This window comes from Setaria italica, chromosome IV, assembly GCF_000263155.2.
Source record: "Setaria italica strain Yugu1 chromosome IV, Setaria_italica_v2.0, whole genome shotgun sequence".
NCBI lineage: Eukaryota > Viridiplantae > Streptophyta > Magnoliopsida > Poales > Poaceae > Setaria > Setaria italica.
In genome coordinates this window covers 5,532,344-5,555,904 of record NC_028453.1, presented here as the reverse complement: position 1 = coordinate 5,555,904, position 23,561 = coordinate 5,532,344, and the positions used below count along the sequence as shown (strand labels likewise).

The window sequence follows — 23,561 nt, the reverse complement described above, 5'->3', positions numbered from 1 at the left end:
CATATTTGGATCTAGCTAGGCTACAGGTAGATTTGTCATGGGTTCCAATGAACCCTTAGGTGTACCAACTGACCTTGGCCACCTTGAGTACCAACTGACCTTGGCCACCTTGAGGAAGATGTTAGATCAGAGACCATTGACTTAGGTGGGACTGAAGCTGATTCTGGCAAACCAATTGAAGCATCCAATGGGGTGGACAACTCAAAAGGTAGTGATGACAAAGACAAGGAAGAAAGATGTGGTAAAAGGAGGAAGTTGTGTGAGGAAGAATACCAATTGATGCATCGTATGACTGTAGTTGTTACCTCTGTTGCAGATGCCCTCAAGGTTCCTCAGCATAATGAAGTCCATGAAGATCTGTATGGCTGTGTCATGGCTTGCCTTGGGTACTCACATGACGCACTCATGTGTACCCTTGTCTACCTGCTCAAGAACAAAGCAGAAGGCCTGTGCTTTATTCAGATGACAGAAGCCCGTAGAATCCTGTGGCTCAGGACCTACCTGAGCCAAGCCTACTTCTCCTAGATGCCATCTCTTTGCTTTTGCAAGTAGCCATACTAATTGTCCATGCTATAGTCTGACCTTCGGGGTTAGCACTAACCACTATTGGTGATGATAGAGACACCATTTGAAGTCTGTCCAAGGCTGCATATATTTTTATAGCATAGGACACATGGTGATGGATGTGTGATCCTCAGGAAATGAGGAGGAGGTTGTGAGGTGTAGACATGAACACCTGAACTTGTGGTTGTGATGGACCTATTATTTCTTTGTTGTGGTTGATGATTTCTTATTTGCTTGTTTGTTCTTTCTTGTGGTTGTCAATGAACTGGTATTCAAGGTAAGATCATATGCATGTGATGATTCAATTTTTGCCCAGTGATCTTGCTAGGTAACATCTGATAACCTTCAGCTTGTGAGGTACTGGGATATTGTTTGTTCCTGTGTTGCTCATCATATTTCTATTTCTTGTCTGAAAATTTGCTTGTTGCGATTTATTTGGAGTTCTGGTCACTAATGCTCCAAGCTCAAGGTCAGGGGATGATGAAAAAAATGAGGCCAACCTTTACTCTACCACAATTTTTTTGATCATACTACACCTTGCAATTGAATCATTTTTTTTGCTCATGCTACTCAGCATTGGTGGTAACCTCACCAAAATGATCATGAGGTGTTCTGAACATCTGCCATTCATCCTACCAAACAAGACTTCTTGTGCCAACTCATATACGAAAATAGTCCATCCAGTTTAACCAAACAGCAACTTGACTCATTCAGGACGACGACAATGTGCAACCAAACTAACGTAAGTGCATCAGGCCATCCCACCTCCCGTTGGCTGGTACCACCCCTCCATCCTGTATGCCTCACCCCTTTGCAACCAATCACACCCTAAGTGATGGTGGCTATGAAGGAGTACATTGATTAGTGTTGGTAGAGGGAGGTTAATGGTGTTTTTAGTTGGGACCGATGAAGATAGCAGGAGGTGAGTCGTACAAGGGGTGAAAAAGAACAAAAGTGGTTGAGGAAACCCTCTTCCATTTTTTTGTCTTGAGGATGAAAATGATGAGTGGAAACGAAAACAAGCATGATATTAATAGGATGTAAAAAGAATAAAATTGAAATGAATAGATAACCATCACGCGGATAAAGGAAAAAAGACCCATAGAAAAGAGTCATATATAACCAAATATAACACAATGTATAACACAATAATAACCACGGTTCATAACTCTTAAGTAAGCTGCAAGCTAAACTCATTTAAACATTTAAGCGTGCACGCACATTCACTAGCTTGCTCACATAGACACAATTTAGCAGTTCACGACTTCACGCATCAAAACTCATTCTTAAATAATTGAAACGGAAGCTGGCAAGGTAGTAAAAACAATATATAGCGACACGAGAAATATAAAATGTAGAAAAAAATATAATCTTTGTCCTGTTCATTTTCATATGTAAGGTTCCGTTGGATATTGATATTGAAGGGCATAAAATTGAATTGGGTTCAATACCATATCATCCATGGTATTGAAATGAGATGCAATTCCAATTCTGTTGTTTGGATGTCATTGCATTGGCGTTTGGAATCTTAAGAAAGAACTCAATTCGATTTTCTGTTTGGATGTACAAAAGCAAGAATTGGTATTTGCTCCGCTTATCCACCACCGCCGCACCGCACCGCGCACAGGGTTCTCTGGCCGCCGCCCACCTCCAGCTCGTGAAGCAAGAGGAGGCCACACCATCATCGAGAACCGCCATCCATGGAGCCAGAGGCATGGCCACCATCACCGCCCATGAAGAGGAGAGTGGTGGCACCCCTCCCTGATCCACAACATCGGAGGGCCGCCGGACTCGGGAACGGAGGGGAGTGGCGCTGGAATCGGGGGCGGAGGTGAGTGGCTCACTGGCGCCAGAATCGGGTTGGAGGTGAGCGGCGCGCCTGCGCCGAACTCGGGGACAGAGGCGGAGGGGAGTGGCGCCAGAATTGGGGGCGGAGGGGAGCGGCGCGCCGGCGCCGGACTCGGTGGTGGAGGGGCGACATGACGGAGGGACGAAGGGCGGTGCTATGGAGGAGGCCGGTGATGTAGGAAAGCAAACGAGAGAGAGAGACGGGGATACGAGAACCCAAGAGAGAGAGACGACGGGGGATTGTGGATGAATGCTGAGGGGGAAGGGTCAGAATTATGCGAGGGGGTGCGGTATGAGCTCCAATACCACTGGGTATTTTGACTGTGTTTCCAATGCCAATTCTTAGACCTATCCAAGCAGTTGTATTGGAGGCTCTCGGTACCAATTCCGAATTACAAGCTCCAATATCTACATCCAGGGCGTGAGAGAAACAATATGGGAAATAATAAGATTGTTTGGAGCGAGAACACCCAACATCGTTGGATTGCAATTTGAAGTCCAACAGCCAAACATCCATAGTAAATACATAAAAATTATTCACTCAGATGTAAATAAACAAAATTCTATTTTACCCCTAGCACGCCCTGTACCATACCCACATTTCCCATTTTTTAGAAATCTATAAGCAGCAAAATACTAAATTACAATAAAAAAGAAAAAAGGAAAAACAAAAGAAAAGTGGTGAAAAAGTAGGGTTCCATTCCCCGGCCTCGCCCTCACGCTAGTCGCCCACACGCAACCGATATATTCCCCACCCAGCCGAGCCCAGCCGTCCAGCCGAGAGACCGCGTGCGAACCAAGCAGACCGAAGCAGCGAAGCGAAGTCGTCGCCGGAGCAGGAGCAGGAGGAGAGAGCGCGGAGCAAGATGTCGTGGCAGGCGTACGTCGACGACCACCTGCTGTGCGAGATCGACGGCCAGCACCTCACCGCCGCCGCCATCATCGGCCACGACGGCAGCGTCTGGGCGCAGTCCCCGACCTTCCCCCAGGTACCTCTCTCCCCTTTATCTCTGCCCGCTCTACTTGTCAGCTCTGTTTTCTGCTCCTGCGCTGATCTAGATCCGAGAGACTCTAGATCTGCCCCCGCCGCCATCTGCTCGCCGCGGGCACCGGCCGGATCGGGGGCAGGGGAGGTCCGGATCTTGGCCTCATAGGGGAGATGTGGATCCAAGTCCTCCTCATCGTGGTTCAGTGGTTGCTGCTGCTGGTGCTTCCGTGGGCGTTTGATGTGAATATAGTTGAGTTTAAGCTTGATGATGTGTGTGTAGTAGATTTAGGGATGGCAGGATTGTGTTCGTTGGCGTATGAAATTGATCCGGTTGGTCGCTCTATTAGACTTTATTCAACTCATGAAATTATGCTATTGTCAGAAGTCGAATTGGCCCGACAGCAAGCTTGGAGCAATCGATTTACATGTAAAATCAGAGAGTGGCTGCTAGAGGCCCACCAAAGACTGCACGCAGCATAAGTTTCAGCCTACATAGTGTCAACTGTGACTAGAAGTACATAGTTTTAGCTTTCATTAGATGATGATTCGCTTGCTGCTCTGATGCCCCTCTCGTGTGACCAGTTAAATTCAAAAGTAGCTTTCACTTGGGAAATTAGTGTTTTGTGTCGCATGTTTGATCACACCTTGTGGCCTGCATTGTTCCATAGGTCTAGTGCCTAGCCAAGGAAATCGTGTAGTTTGCAAAAGATCTTGCTATACTTAGCCAGTTGGCTTCATCATGGTGTTTTCATGCACTTCGGCTGTGTGATGCTTTGAACATTCGCTCACCAGCAGAGACTGAATTTACAATGGTATCCTTATATGTAGGGTGTCTTAGTATCATCAATTGTTACATCCTTGGGTTCACAATATCTATCTCTCTGTTTTTTTTCCCGCATTCTCTTATCCCTGTGTTCTCATGTTCATGTTTCCTTCTTCTTGTTGCAGTACAAGCCTGAGGAGATTGTTGCCATCATGAAGGACTTTGACGAACCTGGTACTCTTGCACCAACTGGTCTTTTCCTTGGAGGCACAAAATACATGGTGATCCAAGGTGAACCTGGTGCTGTCATCCGAGGAAAGAAGGTACAGTTTGGAACAGATTGTCTATGATATCAGCAATGCTTTCTGCCTTTGTGTATGCTTGTGTTAATTTTACCCAAAAAAACTCAATTCATATGTCCAATGCCATAGTTCTTAATCTGATATGGATCAACTTGTAGAAGTATTAAAGAAGGATATATTGTATCAGATATGCCCTGGATGCATGAGCATGTTGCTTTTCATGTTCATGGTCTATGCATTTTGTGGTTCCATTTGTTGTCGGTAAATCAGGGCTGCAGCCATTAACTAAGCAAATGAATCCTTAGACTGTCACCCTACTGGATATCCAATCTACTCTGGAGTGGTATCTCCTGTGATATAAGAAATATTCACACTTCACTTCCAGATCTCAGTAAACATGTAAAAAACACACACCTTACATTGCTCTTTGATTTACCCCTGTTGTTTTCATATTCCTTGCAGGGCACTGGAGGCATCACTGTCAAGAAGACCACCTTGGCCTTGATTATTGGTATCTATGATGAGCCAATGACTCCAGGGCAATGCAATATGGTGGTGGAGAGGCTCGGTGATTACCTGCTCGAGCAGGGTTTCTAAGTTTGTCATATGCTATTTTGGTCATTTGGCACTTAAGTTTGCACCTCATTTGGTTCAGTAATCTGTGGGCTTGCGCATCTACTTGGCATATCGCATTATATGCATGCAGTGAATAATTAGCTTGGGTTTGTTGGTTGGTAACAATGTTGGGAAAAGGATTTGAATTGGGGTTTATGTTTGGCCTCGCGTCATATCAAACTCAGCTGCTGTTTCACTGAGTAATGTACATTTCCCTGGTCATGGTACTTGTGGACTCTGCTGCTTTATGGAGATGAATGCATTTTACTGAATGGCCCTGGCTTTCTGTTGGATTGTTCTTCTTCCCGTAGTCGATTTTCGCTCGCTCTCATCGGTGCACGGTGCTCTAGTTGCACTAGAACAGTGATCAGTTAGAAAAAGGAAGAAAAATGTTATTGCAATAGTATAGTTCTGTTGTGAAATTGAGATATCGCACTTCCTTCGTTTCAAATTGTAGAGTGTTTTAGCTTTTTTAGTTTTAAAGATATTACTATAGATATTATTCCGTCCGATCCAAATTACAATTCATTTTAGTTTTTGTAGATACGTTATTTTTGCTATGCACCTGACATATGTATATATCTAGATACGTAGCAAAAGTGATGTATCTAGAATAGATACGTAGCAAAAGTGATGTAGAATAGATACGTAGCAAAAGTGATGTATCTAGAAAAGTCAAAATAAATTGTAATTTGTGACGGAGGGAGTATTATGCATTTGGACATACACTATCCAGGTGCATAGCAAAAATTATGCACATTCAGATTCAGCAACAGCGTTTGTTTATCTTGTTATCCCGTGATATGAAAGAGAACGCCTTCTATTATTTTGTCCAGGAAATTATGAATGGAACGCATGATTGCCCCTCGTGGTCACGTGCTAATCCCGCCGTTTTTTCTGCAAAGCGCGCGTCTACGCTTGAGCTGGCTTAAGGTCGTTGGAATTGGACTAGTCATCGACGGAACAAATTCAGCAACAGCATTTGTGTTAGTAAGCGTGTAACTGTTGCACCTATGTAATACAATCTCTAGAAAAACTTTTGACAGATTTTAAAAGGCACCTAGAAGTGCTGTATCTGTGCTAGCTCTTGTCGACCTTACATTTTGTTTGACATCGATTGCCCATCGTCGTAGAGCTAATGACATGACTCTTGTATGCATTTTCTGTAACCACTTCCACTTGACCACTTGGGACCTAAAAAGATCGTGAAATTCAGATTTTTATGATGCCACTTGCGCCCTGGAAAGATCACGAAAGACGCCGGAAAAAAGGCGAAATTTGGCGCAGACGCCGGCAGGTGCAGGTCGGCGTCGGCCGCCGGCCGGGAGCAACGTGCCGACATCGCGCGGGACGCGGAGGCGTAGCGCCTCCGCCCACTCCTCTGCACTGCAGTCCGCCCCGCCCAGCAGCCTCGGCTAGCTGACGCCTCCCCCGCCTCTGCGTGCGCTTTGACCACCGCTCGTCTCCTTCTCCTCGTCCCCCCGACCCCCTCCTCTTGCTCACCACTTCACCAGCCCGCCACCGAAAGCAACCACACCCCACCACGGGATTAAACAAAGCGCGCTACGCACCGCATCCAATCAACGCAGCGGCGCACTCGCACCTCGCAACCGTATCCCCCTCCTCCCCCCTCGCTTAAAGCCGAGCCCGATCCAACCAATCCCATCCAGCCGAATCCCCCTCGCCGTCGTCGCCGCCGCCGCCCTCTTCTTCTGCTTCTTCCTCTAAAACCCTAGCGGGAGCGGGGGATGAAGATCCAGTGCAACGCGTGCGGGGCCGCGGAGGCGCGGGTGCTGTGCTGCGCGGACGAGGCGGCGCTCTGCGCCGCCTGCGACGAGGAGGTGCACGCCGCCAACAAGCTCGCCGGGAAGCACCAGCGGGTGCCGCTCCTCTCGGACGCCGACGCCGCCGCCGGGCCCACGGCCGCAGCGGCGGCGCCCGCCGTGCCCAAGTGCGACATCTGCCAGGTCAGTCCCCCCCTCCCACCCGGGGTCCTGTTCCTCCGTTCCTGTAGCTCTTGATTGGGGTCCCTTCATTTCTGTTGGACTGTTGCTCAGTTGGGTGGGTGGGTGGGTGGTTTGGAGTTGCCGCGCAGTAGCTGGTATGCAGGAAAATTTGGAACTAGCTGGCAGGGAATTTGGAACTGATTCGAAGCCATCAGTGTACAGCTTAGCTAGACGATTTGGTTAGTGAATTGAATGATTGAATACGCGGTAGAAGCAAAGCTCCTGTTGATGCTTCAATCTGTAGCAAACTGCCTAGCTTCCCTTGGAATGCAAAGTGCTAGGCGCAACTGCTATGTCATATACGTTTATGATCTGACCGTAATTGGAGAACAGTGAGTTCATTTCTAGCTCCCAGAGGCTTTCCTTATCCCAAGAAAGGTATCATGATGTGATCTGCCTCTGTTCCTCTAGGATTTATAATTATGAAGAGACTGGCTTGGCTACTGTAATGGTGTGCCACTCCTGGGGACCCAAATAATCACATATCCATTCCTTTATACAGAGAAATTTCAAACTGACACATGATTATTGCACTAAACAATTCATTAGCTAGTGATGTGGCGCCGAACATTTATAAGTAGAAACCCTGGTGTTATGTGTTTCGCTTATTAATTCCACATACTCCAAGATCCTTCACTACCATTTGGTTTCATTTGTGGCTTAGATGCTCATTGGTAACTTTTCATTCAAATTGACCTTGGAAGTGATAGGTTGCGTTCTGGTGGTATAAATTGTTAATTGTGGTGATATGCTAGTGCTAGTGCGTGATGCTTGGTGAAGAAGCAGAGGCAAAGGGGCTTATGCATTTGCTCTATAGTTGGTCAAACTTATCTTCCCGCAGGCTGCAGTCAAAGGGGATTAAGTTCCCGTCCATGATAATCTAATATTAGAAGGTGTAATTGTTGATTGAGAGAGCACTGCAAATTATCTCTTGGGACATATTTGCACAGAGTAGTTAATTATAAATTCAAATGAACAAACCAGGGAATGATGTGCCCTTACTTGTGGTTGAATTAATGCTATGGAGAGGTTGTGCTCGAAGATGAAAGTTATTGTAGACTGAAGCTCTCATTTTGTTACTTCTTTGATCATGTCCCAATACAATTTACATATACCTCTATTCTGGTAATTGCTTACTTTAAGAAAAGCAGTCTAATACTTCATTGATGCATCAATTTTTTAATGCTTTAAAGTTTACACACATCAGTTTGTAACCATCAGCAGCAGCAACAAAGCCCTTTTAATCCCAAGCAAGTTGGGTCAGGGTAGAGATGAAACCCATATGAGCCACCAACAAAAGGAAAAACTTATATACAAGCATAAAAATGCATTAATAATAGGGAGGGGAATTATTAATGTCGACTAGAGTTGATCATGCTGTCCTGCATGGGTCCATGTATGAGCATGCCTGCTTCGCGATACTGCCTGGGTTACTGAGCATGTGCATGCACATGCAGTCTCAGTTTGCATTTCCACCCTTGTTTCGATGAAATGGATAAGCATTCAATCCGGTAGTTCCTGATAGAGGAAAATGTGGACTAGAAATGGTCCAGGCCTCTTGGGTAGCTTTGTTAGGCCACAATGTAATTGTTACTGGGATCGACATTTATGATGGTCCAGGAGATGATGATGAATATGTCCATGAAGAATGACTTAAAATTTTTACCTTGCCTTTTGAATCGTAGATAATACTTAAGGGTTCTTGTTGGGTGCCTTTTACTTCATAGCCTGTTGTGCTTATGAGGATTGAATCACCATATGAATGTTGAGTCAACTATATTTTACTATTTTAGTTGTTTGAGCTATGATCCAGTCTGGATAATTTTGATTTGGATAATTGGATATTATAATGACTGTATGATGTACTTAGCTGCTGCATCATAATTTTCTTTGTGTTCTACTGTTTTCTACTGCAAGAGATTTCTCATGTTTATCCTTATTGCAGGAGGCTTCTGGATACTTCTTCTGCCTAGAGGATCGTGCACTACTTTGTAGAGATTGTGATGTTGCTATACACACAGTAAATTCATTTGTTTCGGTGCATCAGAGATTCCTGCTAACTGGAGTTCAGGTGGGCCTTGATCCTGCCGATCCAGTTCCACCTATTGCTGATAAGCATGTTAATGCCGCTGGTGGGTCGGTACATCAACCAGCAAAACATCTGCCAAGGAGAAGCCCAACGGTTCAATTTTCAGGTGAAGGCAGTGCTTCTGTTCCCAGCAAAAATGTAACAAATGGAGGCTATGCACGACAGAATTCTGTTCCAACGGCCAAGACAGGAGTGGTTGATTGGACGATGCACAATAGTGCAATTCAATCAGTAGAATCTCCGCCTAAATACATGTCAGAGGAAAGTCCAACACTTCTGCAATCTAGCCAGACCACAGCCTTCTCCAACCAAATTAACAGTGATAGTGATCGAGCCTACAACTTGCCATTCTCAGGTGGCAATGGGTCAGATAGCCTACCAGACTGGCCTGTGGATGAGTTCTTCAATAACTCAGAATATAGTCCCAACTTCAGCTTTGTGGAGCATGGTTCTTCTAAGGCAAGTTACCATATTATACACTTCCTGTTTTGCCTCTCGTCTCTCAATGTCGTTATAATCTTCTGGTCAATTTTTTTTGGATTGCAGATGAAGATAGAGAGCATTTATTGTTTCCATGATACAAAAATTTCATTATTCCATTGTCAATGGTTGATTAGCTTGGTGCATTTAAATATAGAACCTTTTACAGATTGTTGTTGTAACCATGTTTAAGAGCTTAAGAGTGACATTCTTTCTGTCATTTATTTGAAGAACATTAATGCACGAGATTGTTTTGAAGCTTAATCTGGCCTTTTAATAATTAGCTGATGGTGAACCTATAAGTTTCAGACTTGTGCTACCAACTGCTAGGTTTAGTCACTAGATTTGTTGACTGTTACTCTAGTGAAGAAGACTGGCTCTTTGTTATTGTCTAGGCTGAGTGTATTGTGACATGATGAAGGTCAAGGTTTTGATGTACTCCCTCTGTTCCAAATTATAGGTCGTTTAGCTTTTTTTAGATGCATACTCCGATTTTACTTTGTATGTAGATATAGCGTATATCTTGGTGCATAGCAAAAGCTATGTACCATAATTTGGGAAGGATGGCGTAGCATACATTTGTTCACTCATGTTGTGGCCCTAGTTAACCGTCCACCATGGCAGTTCACTTGAAATCCTTGAAAGCCAGACTATTAAATGCATCTTCTTACTGGACAAACTGTTGTATGCTGACACTAATCTTTTTCTGTCAATTTCTGGTTTTACAGAGTGACAATGCTAAGCTGGGGAGTGCTGGGGGATCTCCACAATGCCGTCTAGCTGAAGGCTTTGTTGCTGAGGAACTATTAGGCCAGGTGCCTGGATTGGTCAACGATGAATATATGAGCCGAGTACCTGAGAATTCATGGACAGTACCCGAGGTTCCCTCGCCACCAACAGCCTCGGGACTCAATTGGCATGGGAATTTGCACTTCCCTGCATATGACAGCACCATGTTCGTTCCTGAAATCTCCTCCCTCCAGGGCTCTCAAAATCAATTCGCTGTACCTTGTGGTTTCAAGCGCCCGAGGAGACAGTATTGAGTGACAACAAGAGCACTAGAAACCACTTGTCTATTTTAGGCATCTTGAGCAAGGCCTCTTTGCTGGGCCAAATGACGAAAAAACATCAGGACTGGGTGATCATTCCAAGTTCAACCCAATTATTCAGTAGCCAGGTTTAAAGTGTGTTGTAATGCCTCAATGTTGTTCATGTTCCAAAGATTCGAGCTTCACTAGCGAATTGTAGTTTGTGTATATAGCGAAATAAAGAGGAGCACCAGTAACATCATAATTAGTGGCGCATGAAGTTCTTTCTCCAAGTTTCTGCTCCCTTTTCGGTTTTGGTTGAAAGGGACACCGGTCATCAGGGAATGCTCAGTTTTGCCGGTACTCTTGCTGCCTTGCTGGTAATCAGTTTGGATGAAAATGATTTGGTCGAGAATTCAAAGCAAGTTTTTGTACGCAGCTACTCCTTTTACGTGTCCATCGTTTTTTCCCCTGCAAATTACAACAATTCGTCTAAAATTCAAAAGTTTATACTGTGCTAAATACAGTCTGTGAAAATGATGAAAATTTACAGATATTAGTTTAGTTTTCAAAATTTGGAGAAATTCTTGCGTGGTTGCAAATGTGGCATACGCATTTTCTAGTTCTAGCAAAAAAAAAAAACCTTGACTTCGGGCAACTTTTTATCTTACCTGAGCCGTTCGATTGCCCACCCAATGGTTCGTGTGATTTGCGGGTTGCGGCCGACGCTTGTAGCAAGGGAAACCCGATTTTGTCCACACCGTCGTCCAAAACCTCTGAATAGTGAATCCGCCGGTGCTCCGGAAGCCGCGGGAAGCGCCGCGCACGATGCTCCGCCGCGTGGCCCTCCGCCGCGCCCTCCTCTCCTCCGCCTCCACACGCCACGGCGGGGCACAAATCCCGAACCCCAGCCACTCGCCTCCCCAGGCCCTCCTTCTTCAATGGCGCCGTCACGCCTCCGTTGCCTCCTCCTCGGCCCCGCCGCAACCGCCGCCGCCGCCTCCTCCATCTCCGCCTCGTGGTCCGTCGCGGCCGGGCGGAGGCGGTCCCAGCGTCTCGTCGCTGAACCCCGCCGAGGTCGCCAAGTTCGCCGCCATCGCGGAGACCTGGTGAGAGTGAGATCCCTCCCTCCTTTTTGCCTGCACGACGAACTCCCGTGCTTCTCCTAAATGCTTTGATGAAATTTTGAGCGGGTGTTTGCTTGGTCGACGGCATGTTTGCCCCCGTACGCGTGTGTATTTAAGGATGGTGGTGAACAGGTCCTGTAGCATGAGAACCAAGCACTGGAGTTTGACAGACTAGTTGGCCTTTGAATAGAACCTTTCTCATCAGATTTAGGGAGAAGGTCTCCCGCTGTGATGGACACTGTGTGAGATTGCTATTGGCATGGCAACTGTAACTAGATTTTGGTTCTCACATGCAGCCATGAAATGGTTCAAATAAAGTTCTAAATGAAGAGAACCAGGAATACCAACATCTGTGCCATCCTTCATTTATTTGCTGCCTTTGGGACGATGATACTATCTATAGTCAGTGTTGTTGAATCGGCACACATGTTTGTGAATACTGCAAGCTACTTTCAAGGAAACATGCAAATTACACTTGAGTGAGATGGGACTGTTCAGCTAACACTGTAGATTGTTCTAGATCGCAAAAGGAATGCTAAAACTGGTAGGAACTACAAGTATCCCCTTTGCATGTTATTGCTTATTGATGACGGTGCTATTTCTGCAATAAACAGGTGGGATTCAAACGGCCCATTCAAACCTTTGCATTTGATGAATCCAACCCGACTGTCTTTTATCCGCTCCACACTTTGTAGGCATTTCAGGTACATTTCCACACCCCTTGAGCTTATTCATTTTTTTCTGATACCAGAATGAACCGCCAAAATAAATGTACATGAAGTATACTGCCACAGTATATATATTGGCAATAATGTTTCCTTTGTGGCACATCTTACCATCTTGAAGACAAAAGTTGATTATTTCATGCTGCTTGTGAATAGAATCTCCTCTCATGGTGTTCCTGGTTTACATAGGCAGTGCCTTTATATTGGATTGGTTTCTTGACTGAGCTAGTGAATTACTCTGCTGTAGTATGTTTTGGCTACAACTTTTTTGTTTGGACTATAAAGTGATACATCTTAAGAAGCAATACATACTATTAATTTGTTCATTTTAGCTAACTGCGGAAGTGTGCATATTCGTACGTCCAGGAGGGATTCATATTCATCTAAGCCACTCGAAGGTCTCAAAGTTATTGATGTTGGATGTGGAGGTGGCATTCTGTCAGAGGTTGAAAGCTTCTCTCCGTCAACCATTTATGTGAATCATTACCTTCTGGCACTTAATGTAGTAAAAGGACAGTTATTTTTTATGAAGGGATAAGTGTGTGGCTCATTCGGCAATAGTTACAGATTATAGAAATGGATGGTGATATCTACTAGTTGGCCTTTTGCTTATCGGTTTATTTGTGATCCTATTTTGTGCAATAGAGCCATATCTTTATACTACTTAAAGATTGAGTTGGTGGTGTTGATAATAGGTTCTCTCCTTCCACCTTGGATGTTAGCCCTTTGTGGATTGATTTTATGCGTGCATGAACATTGCTCCTTTTGAGGATGTCTTTGTAGAATAGGATTATTAGGACTTTTCACATGTACTCATGTGGGTTATTATATAATTCTTTGTGGCTTGCTGATTGGTCTAAATTTCATACGTAATTTCCAGATTTAGGCTGGGGGTAGAATTTAACTTTAATGTTACTTATTTGAAATCTGTTTGAATGGAGGGCAAGCTGGATAAAAATTCAGGTTGAGATTATTGTCACATGTACATAATAATCTTTTACCAATGGGCATTTTGACTTAGTTGACTTTCTTAAACTAATGAAACTCCAAAAGCATTCATCTTGCCTATCCTAAAGTCAGAGTCAAGCTTACTTATGTGGAATTCAATAATTTTTTGTGTTATTTATGTTCCTACTCTTTGGAGAAATGCAGAAAAGTGTTCCTTATTTCCATTTTTAAATGGCTTTATGATTTAGGATGCAAACATCAATGCTTTTTAATTCAGCTCAGGAACATTCTACTGCTATTGCTAATTAATTTAATAAATTTGTAAAGCAGGCATAATATATGATAACTAGATTTGTTCAAAAGTGATGCAATAATCCCTTTTGGGTGTTTCCAGTAGAATATTGCACTGTAAGAGGCGTTTCTTCTGCCCTTTATTTTTTGATGGATCTGGAAAAGAATAATAACATAATTGTATCTTCGTGCTGGATGGCAGCCTCTTGCTCGGATGGGAGCTACAGTTACTGCTATTGATGCTGTTGACAAGAATATAAAGATCGCAAGTATCCACGCGGTATGTGCAAACTCTTGATCATGCAAATGAGGTGTATGTAGATGTGTTTGTTTTTTCTGGGGAGTCAATTTTAGATCTTAAGCACAATATTCGTAACTTAAGTATTCCTTCAGTCAATGATTCTTGGTTCTTATGTTCTCAGGCATCTGATCCGACAACTGGTTCCATTGAGTATTGCTGCACAACAGCTGGTCCCTCCCTCCCTCCCTCCCTCCCTCCTGATCTCTAAATTATTATTATGTTGAACAACATTCTTTTGAAGGGTACCTCCATTATATGGTTGTATAACAGCATTTACCTTCTTCATTTCTGCTGAACAATGATAGAGGAGCTGCTGCATTGACCCTGGCAGTTCTTTCCATTGACACTGTAGTGTGATGTAAACTATTTTTTGGAGAGTGATGTCCTTAGTTCACATATGTGGATTAAACGGTGTGGATTGTTCTCTGTAAACTTTGTTAATCCTTAACGTGGTTAAAATATTGATAAGTATATGTTAGAATTAACTATACTATAAAGGAAGAGCATCACCGTTCTAGTTTTAACAAGAGAACAAATTGGATATCTAACTAATTGACCCCTGATATTTCTTATGACCATGAGTCCATGACTGAAGCAAAACTTATATGAAAATTGTTTACATGCAGAGGAACTGGTAAAAGAGAAAAGGCTGTTTGATGCTGTAATTTCTCTTGAGGTACGCATATTTTTTGTTCCATCAGTATCTATCCTCCTTAAAAAAAGTATGGAAGAGCCTTGGTTTGAATGATACTGAAAAAGATACCTTGGTGGTTCTCTATTTTATTGCATAGAGCTTTCCATTTGTGCTATCTTTTCTCTGATTGAGAGTTTGATCTATTAGAAATATAGATCATACGGTGTCAGTACTTTTGCATGCATTAATTATTTAGTGGTTTATTCTTGTATAAGTCCAGTCATAAGGTTAGGTAATGCTATTTGTTTCATGTACATCTGGATATTGGTGCCGTGTGTACATCAACACATAAGTGGTCTATGAGAAACTTACGAAATCTATGACAGATTTAGCATATGAGCTCATCCTGAACAATAGAATCTTTAAATCACGCCACACTGCCCTTTTTTCAGGCTTATTTGATGTACAGCTTTGTTAACTGATGTACTTTGGATCTGGAATATGGGTTGAACTTTGTATATTTTACAGGTGATTGAGCATGTTGCTAATCCTTTAGAGTTCTGCGAGTCTCTCTCGGCTTTGACAGTTCCTAATGGTGCCACTGTGGTTTCCACAATCAACCGGTCAATGAGAGCATATGCCACTGCAATAGTTGCTGCTGAGTATATCCTCAGATGGGTTAGTATGTAGCCCTCTTTCATGTTTTAGCTTCGTTTCCTGAAATTGACAAATTTATAGTTGGGCAGCCCGTTGTGTTGCAGAAATATGCTAGCTTGTGAAGTCTTGACTTTTGAGAGTGCAACTTACAGTTCCAACCTTTTCTGACAGCTAATGCTTCTTAAGAACTTGAGCTATAACAAATCAGTTATTTCCTTCCCAACAAATGATTCTACGTACCGTACATATAGAGAATGCCTCTTGCTTTGTAGCTAGCTACTCCTGCAGTGTTGTCAGAACTAGGGGCTTATACCCATAAACCAGTCGGTGTAATCAAAATTTGTCAGGTTCACTGGAGATTTCTTAATGATATAATGAAGAAAACCTGTGAATTAAACCGGTAACTGTTCTGAAATCAAGGTCAGGCCAGTTCCGGTTTCTGGGCTGATTCCTGATTTTGTTACCTTGGTCATGATCCATTAATGGGCCTAACGGTTGAAATCTTCAGTGAACCATTCTATGCTATGACGTTTCAACAATTATACTGGCATAGTTTTGCTTAAGGTGAAGTACTAGTGCAGCTTAAGATTGATTTTGCATTCTGAGTTTTGTACTTATGCAGCTTCCTAAAGGCACACATGAGTGGTCCAAACTGGTGACCCCTAAGGAGCTTGCCCTAATGCTGCAAAAGGCTTCTGTTTCTGTAAGTCTTCGATCACGATAACATGCTGATTTATTTATTTATTTATGAAGTTATGTTGCTGATAGCTGGGCATCTATCCCCAGGTCGAAGAGATGGCAGGATTTGTTTATAATCCATTGACTGGAGAGTGGTCCCTGTCAGATGATATCAGTGTGAACTATATTGCTTTTGGCGTCAAGAAAAGCGAAACACCGTTAACAGATGGCACCGAAGCAAGGTTATCATAGTTGGACAGAAACTAATTGACCTTGAGCTATCGTGCATTTTTTTTTGAAGACAACCAAGTCACTTGAATAGTACTACTGCTGTGTATGCAACCAAATAGCAGAAGAGAATTTTCCCTGTTGTTTTTCGTTTTTGCCTCGGGGGGTGTGGAGAGGAAGCCCCATTTGCGAAGTTGAGGAAAGACAAGTCGCTAACATGTAGATCTAGCTCTGTTCAGTTTGATTGATTGTAATACGAGCATGTTTCAGACAGTTTTCTCAATTCAGACAGTTTTCTCATGTTTTCTCAAGAAGAGTTTTCTCAGTTTCTGCTCTTGAAGTGTGAATACTGAAAGCAGCTGACACCAGAGCATTTGTTACGAGTCTGAATATTGATTGAAAGCTGATGCCCTTTGATCGAAGTAAACGAAATCCGACTGGAGCTGCTCGCCGCCGACCGAGACTTCAAGACCAGGGCCGAAGGTGTTATTCCAGTACCGGAACGGTATTGTCGCGCCATTGACATCTTTGCCGGCGTTGGTGTGGTAGCTCCCCGTCGCCGGGTGCAGGATCCTGCTCGATCTGCCCTCGCAGAGGGAGCAACGGCCAAGGTGATGGGCAGAGAGTGCCACGGGGCGGCAGAACGCCGGCTTCGACTCGTCCAGGCGGCGGTCCCGTATGGAGTAGTCCAGGCGTGTGCCGAGCCGCCCGAATTCCGCGAAGAAGAGCGTTTGCCGGCGGTCCCCGTGTTGGTGGTCGTCGTCGGGGATCGCGCTTGCGGCCAGGAAGTTGACGTGGTAGCAGGGCGCGCCAAGTGAGCATCGATCAGCCACTGCCAAGCCGCAGACGACACCCAAATCGTACCTTGGTTCCTGTAGTATAACAATGATCCACAAAAATCATCTTAGCAAGAGGTGTGATATAGATGAACACACACAACACGTACAAGAATGCAGAACGAAGAATTCGTATACGTACCTTGGGATGGGATGCCGCATAGCGGTGTAGCAACTCATCGAGCACCCCGCGAATGAAGCGCAGCAGCTCGTTGAAGGCTTCCTTCTTGGACGCCAGCGTCCTCGAGGCCTCGGGGCTCAGCTCGGGGACCAACGACGACGCGGGGGAGAAGGGATGCCACCCACGCAGCAGCTCGTAGATCTCCTCGATGCTGGTACCGGAGAGCACCGTTGTTGTACGGGGCTTCAGCAGGGAGCGCAAGCGATCCAGCTGCTCCGGCGCAATAGACGCGAGGAACTTCCCCAGAGCCAGGGGTTGGGGGTGCTTGGCGGCCTCCGCCGCTGTGGCGAACAGCAGGTTGCCTTGAGTCGACGACGACGACAGTGCATCGAGCATAGCGGTCTGCAGGACGTCGTTGTCGGAGAGGTCACAGCTCGCGTAGCAAAGGTACTCGATGGCTTCGTGCTCGGAGAGGAGAGCTGCGGCGCCGACCAAGGCGACTAGGCCATCCAGGGAGCGCCGCTCCACACGGAGCAAGCAGCGATTGTCAAGGATCTCTCCTCCAGCAGCAGCAGCAGCAGGTGGAGGGAAGGTGATGTCGTACCATATGGAGTTGAGGATAATGTTGGAGACGGGGTCCAGGAGGCCGTAGCAGTGGCCGGCCAACATGAGGCCACGGATGTGCCGACGGGCGGTGGCCGTTGGCAGCCGTGCAAGCGCCTCCAAGTACAAGACGTGCGTGGTGTCGACCAGGCACAGCCTGAGGCACCGGATGTACTCGCAGTCGCCCTGCTGGCTCGTCGGCGCTGGTCCCTGCCTGCGCCGGGGCACCGTAGACATGGACTGCAAGCAGCAAGACAATCTGGATGCCATGTCCTCGGGGCACCGCAAGGCGGTGAGGTGCACAACAGGCGGACTAGCATCACCACCGGTGCCGGAAAAATCTAGTTCCTCGTTTGACCGCCACCGCATCAGGCGCAGCAGCTTGTTGATGTCACCTCGCCGAGCTTTTGCCTCCGCAGCAGCGGCGCAGTGGCCTCCTCGAGCAAGTCGCGGGGGTACCGAGAAGTGGCCAGCAGGAGGAGGTCGTCCACGGGCGCCCAGAGCTTGATCTCGAGCGCGGCGAGCTTGAGAGCGGCAAGCATCCTGTTGTTGCTGAGGTCGGAGAAGACACAAGGCTGGGTCGTCGGGGCGGCGAAGCGATCGTGATGGACGAGGTGGACGGCTAGAGTGAGGTCCATGGCGGCCAACCTCAGGTACCGCGCCGCCTGCGCCCTGCTGAGGTAGCGGAAGTAGTTCTCCATGAATTCGGTGAGCCCATCCATGGCCTCGATGCAGGCGGACTGTAGCCACTGCTTTCGGAAGGATGCCATGTCGGTGCTTTCCTGGATCTGGTTCAGCCTCTCCTCCCTCTGCTGCTCGTAACCGGACAAGAGGGCGCGGCGTGCCAGCTCCTCCGCGGGAGGACGCTCGAGGCGGTCCAGGTAGGAGACCGCGTTGAGGACAACGTTGGAGACGGGGTCCAGGACGCCCAAGCATCCGCCGCCGCCGACAACGCACCTGAGGAGGACGGGCATCTCTTCCACGGGGAGCAGGTCGACCGCCTGCAGGATGATATCCTCCACAGTGCTGCGCGGCGCCACCGCCGGCGGGTACTCCCAATGGTGGAAACAGGAGGATTGGCCTCGCCGCGGGAACCGAAGGACGCCGCCGAGCGACATGGCAGAGATCACAAGTTCGCGACAGACGAGGCTCGAGGGCCGATTGCTATTTTAAACTGCAACAAGGTATTAGGTGCGTAAAATTTCCCGGGAAGGATCGGTATAGAAATAGATTGCTATTTAACTACAGACAGATACGTATTAGAAAAGTTTACGGGAGGGATTCCAAGTCCGATTCGTTTGTTTCCTAGCTAAAGGCCCGCCTGATCAGCTGTTTCCAGGCAGAGAGTTTCCTAGTCTTATAAGGCCTACCGCGTTCTTTTCTACCTATACCTATATTAGTTAATTACAAGTGAAAATCCATCCATTAAGATCGATCCGTTTTATTAACAAGAGAATTCTAAGGTTTGTGATGACGTAAATAAAATGGCAACAACATTCAGGATGGTCCGAATCAAAGGAACACGGGCCCCTTGTTTATTAAATACCGAGATACATGCCACGGCAAAGATTGCAATTTAGATAAATGCCACTACAAAGTTTCCACTCACATAATTGGCATTGTATTGTAAAGATGTTGCTTTTATGGTATGTATATAGTTGAGTCCGTTAATGTGCCTGCAAGCACAAAGAATTAAAGAAAGGAACATGTCGGCCTTGTATTGGTTGGATCTGTTGATCAGGTTGCGTTGCAAGTCAGGTTTGAGTCAGTTAGTTGAACTCTCAAATTTCATTACCCATCCCATGGAAAATCCCAATCCCCACTAACAAGTTTAGCCAAGAGAATCTAATTAAGTCCACACATCTGAACTCGCATTCTGTTCTCTGTTTCCCTCAAACCAAGCGCAATGGCGATTCCATGTAATACCCTGAATTGACTGCTTGCTGCCGATCCAATTCAGGGCTGTGTTCATGTGTGATCAGCAGGTGATCCTTGTGGGTGCATTAGTTTACCAAATGCAGAAGAACTAGGGCTTGGTGCGCCAAAAGCAGATTGAAGCCTAAATTGTTGATTGGTTAATCTGACACCTGGATATACACCCGTACTGTATAGCTGTTATTTTGGCAGAGTTATTAACCATTATAAATACCACTGTTTGCTGCTGTCCTAAATGTTCATCCTAAATGTTCAAACGAGACACAAAACTTTTAGTGCTTGGTTACTGCAGTTCGTACTATATGAAATAAATAAAGACAATTTCAGACGTAGATGTCAGGTGCTTTAGCATTATCAACCTGGGCAGCATGAGCCTTTCTGTGTCTGCTCAATGTGGTGCCTCTGTGACCCCCACATGCTAGAGGGAGGAAGTGAGGCAACCATGGGATGGGGTGGAGATTTCAGGAAGAGGGGTTGGAAAGAAGGGTGCAAATAGGTCGATGTGGTGCATATGTGCAGACATGTTAACCTCACAATGGGACCCTTCTATACCCAGATTTTGTAACATCATATCTCCAAATTGCAGTATTTGAGGTGGCATGTATCTGAAGTTCTAAACTTTTCTCTTTCTTAAAAACAAAAATGGATGGTAGTCAGATCCTTAACAATTTTCAATAAATGAAACAACCTTGAGAGATTAGGTATATGGTATCGAACACATCTTAGCATGCAAGCATATATTAGAATTTATAACTGTTACCTTACCTTGCCTTCACGAACTATGGATCAAATGTAGGCAGGCTCAAAGGTTTGAAACTATTTTTATTTTCAGAACAGTAACACTGCCAAAAATAGACCATATCAGACGACAGAAATAAGACTCAAATTTAGTCTAGCTAAAAATGAAAATAGGTCACCTTAACTGTAACTGCATCCCAGTACGAAAAAGTTATGATTCTTGAGCAATTCAGCAGGTAGCTAAGGAAACACCACCTAGAATTCATCGCTCAGACTCCATCCCGGTATTTCTCTACGAAGACAGAACAGAAGGCAGTTATTTAGATGGATGATGACCACTGAGATGTGCACTATGATGGAGAATCTGGAGCATCCAGAAGAAAATGTACTGTATTGTTGCATTCTAGCTTAGGAAGACGGAAACAATAACGCAAACTAACAGCGGCAGTAACATATACTGAATGAAGTCACGCACGGTTCAAGCTAGATCTCCCGAAGGGGAGCGAGTGTCAATTATGTCAATGTAAGCAATTTAACATTGGTTTTGAAGCTTTTGTTTTGATTATGTTGACCAATGTAAGCAATTACATTTGCATGAATTTTGTAGCGCCTAACGCTTGGACCTTTGCATGATCTTGCCACATTTTTATCTGTTTGTAGGGGTCCGTTTGGTTTTGGAACCATGTGGGTTGGGTTGGAGCCGACCCACTTTTCTGGGTTGGAGCCAACCCATCTCTTGTTTGATTGGAGGGATGGGTTGGACCCAATTTTTTGTTTGGTTAAGCTAGTTGAGTGAGTTGGGATGGATATCTGTTTAACACCGTTAGTTGTGGACCCCACCTGTCAGCAGTGGGGCCCACCTGTCAACCTCTCTCTCTTTTTTTTTCCTAACCTTCCATCTTCTTCCCCGCAAGTCCTTCCCCATCGAGGGGAGCTCGCGCCGGCGGTCCTCCTCCCTGCCGCCAGCGGTCCGCCCCCTGCGCCGCCTCATCCCCGCCACCGGAGGTCCTCCTCCCCCACCGAGCTCGCCCGGCTGCGGCGGGGCTCGAGCTCACCCGGCGCACCTCCCCGTCGCGTCGGCATCGGGCGGGCGGAGGGCGGCGGCGGTGTTGGGCAGGTGGCGCGAGTGGAGGGTGGCGGCGGAGGGCGGCACCGGTGACGGGCGGGCGGAGGGCGCCGTCGGGTGCGCGGCCGGACGAGCGCGAGAAGAAACGGACGCGGACGCCGTTCAAGTGGGTCGGGGTGATTCCTTGTTTTTTGAGGAATCGGATGAACCGGATCTACGAGGAATATTCCTCTACTGGGTTGGACCTAACCCCCACCCTCTCCAACCAAACATAGGTCGAAGTGGGTCGGCTCCAACCCAACCCACTTCGACCCCAGAACCAAACACTACCTAGCAGTAGCTTGCAGTATCTTTTAACGATAATTGGCACCACTTCTTCCAAATGGGTATTACGCATCACTTTTACCTTAGGTGATCACAAGCCTTAGGTCCCTGTGTTGGAGCTTGGAAGGCATGAATTTTGACATGAAGCACTTCAATTCCTGCAAGAAAGGGGAAATTTATCTTTCGCTCCACACGTCGTCCAACAAAATCATACGCAAAGGATTAAAATGCACATCATGTTATCAGGATTTAGGTCCTTCACAAACATATGCCAACCAAAATTTGTAAATGTTAGGTGCAAGATGATTGGATGAGAGGGGACTCTTGAAACTGCCTGCTAGAAGCCTGGAAGAGATGAGGACGGTTGCTCCTTCATTGCAAGGCCTTATCCCCTTCCTATGCTCCTTCCCACTGAACATCTACCGTAGAAGCCTACAGAACAAACTATAAGCTAACGGATCGTGATCTATGCAGTAGTACTCCCCCTAGCTAGCCATTTTGGTGTAGGCGCAAGACAAAGGCGAGGCGGCGCGCCGGCGCGACGCTGGGAAAGGAATGGAGACTGTACCTGCGCCGGCGGCTTGGCCGCCCTCGCTCCTAACGATGTCAGCTTTCAGGCAGCCTACGGCCTCCTCTGAAGCGCCGGGAGGCCTCCTCCGAGCCGGTCCCGTGCATCTCAGCCGCCGCCGACCGGCCCCCCGTCGGGACTCGGGGTTGCGAGTGGCAGCGGTGGAGTGGATCTCTATCGGAGAACTGAAGTGGAATTTTTGTTGGACCAGGAGTCCAGAACTGCATGACAAGACTGATGAAGAAGCGGAGGCTGAAGAGTGAACACTACCTGTGTGGCAGTGTGCCCTGTGGACTGTGCGGTGTTAGCGTAATAAATCGATTATTACGCTTGATCTTATCACTTCTGGCCTGGCATGAAGCACCGGCATGGGTTCATCGTCATCAAGGCAAAAAATGGTTGGTTTCTGAGACACCAAAGCAAAGAGAAGCCAAGGAGAACCAGCGAATGAGAGGTGGCAGTTGCTTCAAAAAATCAGAGGTGGCAGTAGTTCCCTTTGAAGGCATCATCTTCCATCCTCGCAAGTCTATGGCATACATTCTGGTAGTTCTAACTTTCAAGTGGTTGATAGGAAAACAAACATCAAAATAAAGAGATCAAGAGATAGGTAACGCTGGTCCAATTTACAAGTGAGTTCTCATCGTCGATACTAACCAAAATACTAAATATTAACACAGATGTAGCACTGCTCCGGTCCGGGATGCCGTAAGCAGGTCGATCCCCTTCATGGCATCGAGGCCAATCGATTTCCACAGGCCTGCAACCCCCGCGGAACGATGGGACGCGCCGCGCGCTCGAGAGAGAGTCGCGTGCACTGCCGCCGCCGGCGCCTCGCCATGATTCGAACGCCGGAAGGTGCAGCAGGGCGGTGGCCATGGGCGTTCAGGTCAGTCCGGGAGCTCCGTGCTTCTTCGCTCAGCCAAAGCCAACCCCTGGTCTCGTCAGTTCAGCATGGCAAGCTGGTTACGAGGTCTTGGCGACGAAGGATGAGGATGCAGGAGGCGGCGGCGCCACGGCGTGCCGCGTTGGCGGCGAGCGGCGTTGGTTGGGACAGCCCCGGGCAGCCCCGCCCAACCACCCCCCCCCTCCCCATCGTTT

The 23,561-nt window shown here is 46.3% G+C and overlaps 4 protein-coding genes across 4 annotated transcripts; 3 read left to right on the top strand and 1 right to left on the bottom strand.

Annotated features, from left to right (window-relative positions):
- The first annotated feature begins 3,168 nt into the window (after positions 1-3,168).
- On the top strand, positions 3,169-5,366 carry LOC101779194 (profilin LP04). The gene is made up of 3 exons (XM_004964772.3): positions 3,169-3,401; positions 4,349-4,486; positions 4,928-5,366. The coding sequence occupies exons 1-3, from the start codon at positions 3,279-3,281 to the stop codon at positions 5,060-5,062; spliced, it is 396 nt and encodes a 131-aa protein (XP_004964829.1). The 5' UTR covers positions 3,169-3,278; the 3' UTR covers positions 5,063-5,366.
- A 1,035-nt stretch (positions 5,367-6,401) lies between these two features.
- On the top strand, positions 6,402-10,976 carry LOC101779592 (B-box zinc finger protein 22). The gene is made up of 3 exons (XM_004964773.4): positions 6,402-7,047; positions 9,032-9,634; positions 10,384-10,976. The coding sequence occupies exons 1-3, from the start codon at positions 6,829-6,831 to the stop codon at positions 10,696-10,698; spliced, it is 1,137 nt and encodes a 378-aa protein (XP_004964830.1). The 5' UTR covers positions 6,402-6,828; the 3' UTR covers positions 10,699-10,976.
- Positions 10,977-11,366: 390 nt separating this feature from the next.
- LOC101778786 (ubiquinone biosynthesis O-methyltransferase, mitochondrial) lies at positions 11,367-16,572 on the top strand. Its single transcript, XM_004964771.3, has 9 exons — positions 11,367-11,792; positions 12,425-12,514; positions 12,902-12,980; positions 13,977-14,054; positions 14,197-14,245; positions 14,702-14,751; positions 15,238-15,387; positions 15,989-16,069; positions 16,153-16,572. Exons 1-9 carry the CDS (start codon positions 11,512-11,514, stop codon positions 16,294-16,296), a joined length of 1,002 nt encoding a protein of 333 aa, XP_004964828.1. The 5' UTR covers positions 11,367-11,511; the 3' UTR covers positions 16,297-16,572.
- LOC101757299 lies at positions 16,499-20,093 on the bottom strand. The gene is given in 3 exon segments (XM_004966695.3): positions 16,499-17,144; positions 17,251-18,193; positions 18,196-20,093. Coding segments are annotated over 3 exon segments (2,193 nt in total). The 5' UTR covers positions 18,951-20,093; the 3' UTR covers positions 16,499-16,649.
- Positions 20,094-23,561: the final 3,468 nt, after the last annotated feature.

What these genes read in the sequence shown, in the direction of transcription:
- LOC101779194 (XM_004964772.3), top strand. Translation starts at nt 3,279, where the DNA reads ATGTCGTGGCAGGCGTACGTCGACGACCACCTGCTGTGCGAGATCGAC. An exon ending in AGTCCCCGACCTTCCCCCAG is followed by an intron (nt 3,402 to 4,348) that starts GTACCTCTCTCC and finishes TTCTTGTTGCAG; the next exon opens with TACAAGCCTGAGGAGATTGT. An exon ending in CTGTCATCCGAGGAAAGAAG is followed by an intron (nt 4,487 to 4,927) that starts GTACAGTTTGGA and finishes TATTCCTTGCAG; the next exon opens with GGCACTGGAGGCATCACTGT.
- LOC101779592 (XM_004964773.4), top strand. Translation starts at nt 6,829, where the DNA reads ATGAAGATCCAGTGCAACGCGTGCGGGGCCGCGGAGGCGCGGGTGCTG. An exon ending in CCAAGTGCGACATCTGCCAG is followed by an intron (nt 7,048 to 9,031) that starts GTCAGTCCCCCC and finishes TCCTTATTGCAG; the next exon opens with GAGGCTTCTGGATACTTCTT. An exon ending in TGGAGCATGGTTCTTCTAAG is followed by an intron (nt 9,635 to 10,383) that starts GCAAGTTACCAT and finishes CTGGTTTTACAG; the next exon opens with AGTGACAATGCTAAGCTGGG.
- LOC101778786 (XM_004964771.3), top strand. Translation starts at nt 11,512, where the DNA reads ATGCTCCGCCGCGTGGCCCTCCGCCGCGCCCTCCTCTCCTCCGCCTCC. An exon ending in ACACTTTGTAGGCATTTCAG is followed by an intron (nt 12,515 to 12,901) that starts GTACATTTCCAC and finishes TCGTACGTCCAG; the next exon opens with GAGGGATTCATATTCATCTA. An exon ending in GTATTGCTGCACAACAGCTG is followed by an intron (nt 14,246 to 14,701) that starts GTCCCTCCCTCC and finishes GTTTACATGCAG; the next exon opens with AGGAACTGGTAAAAGAGAAA.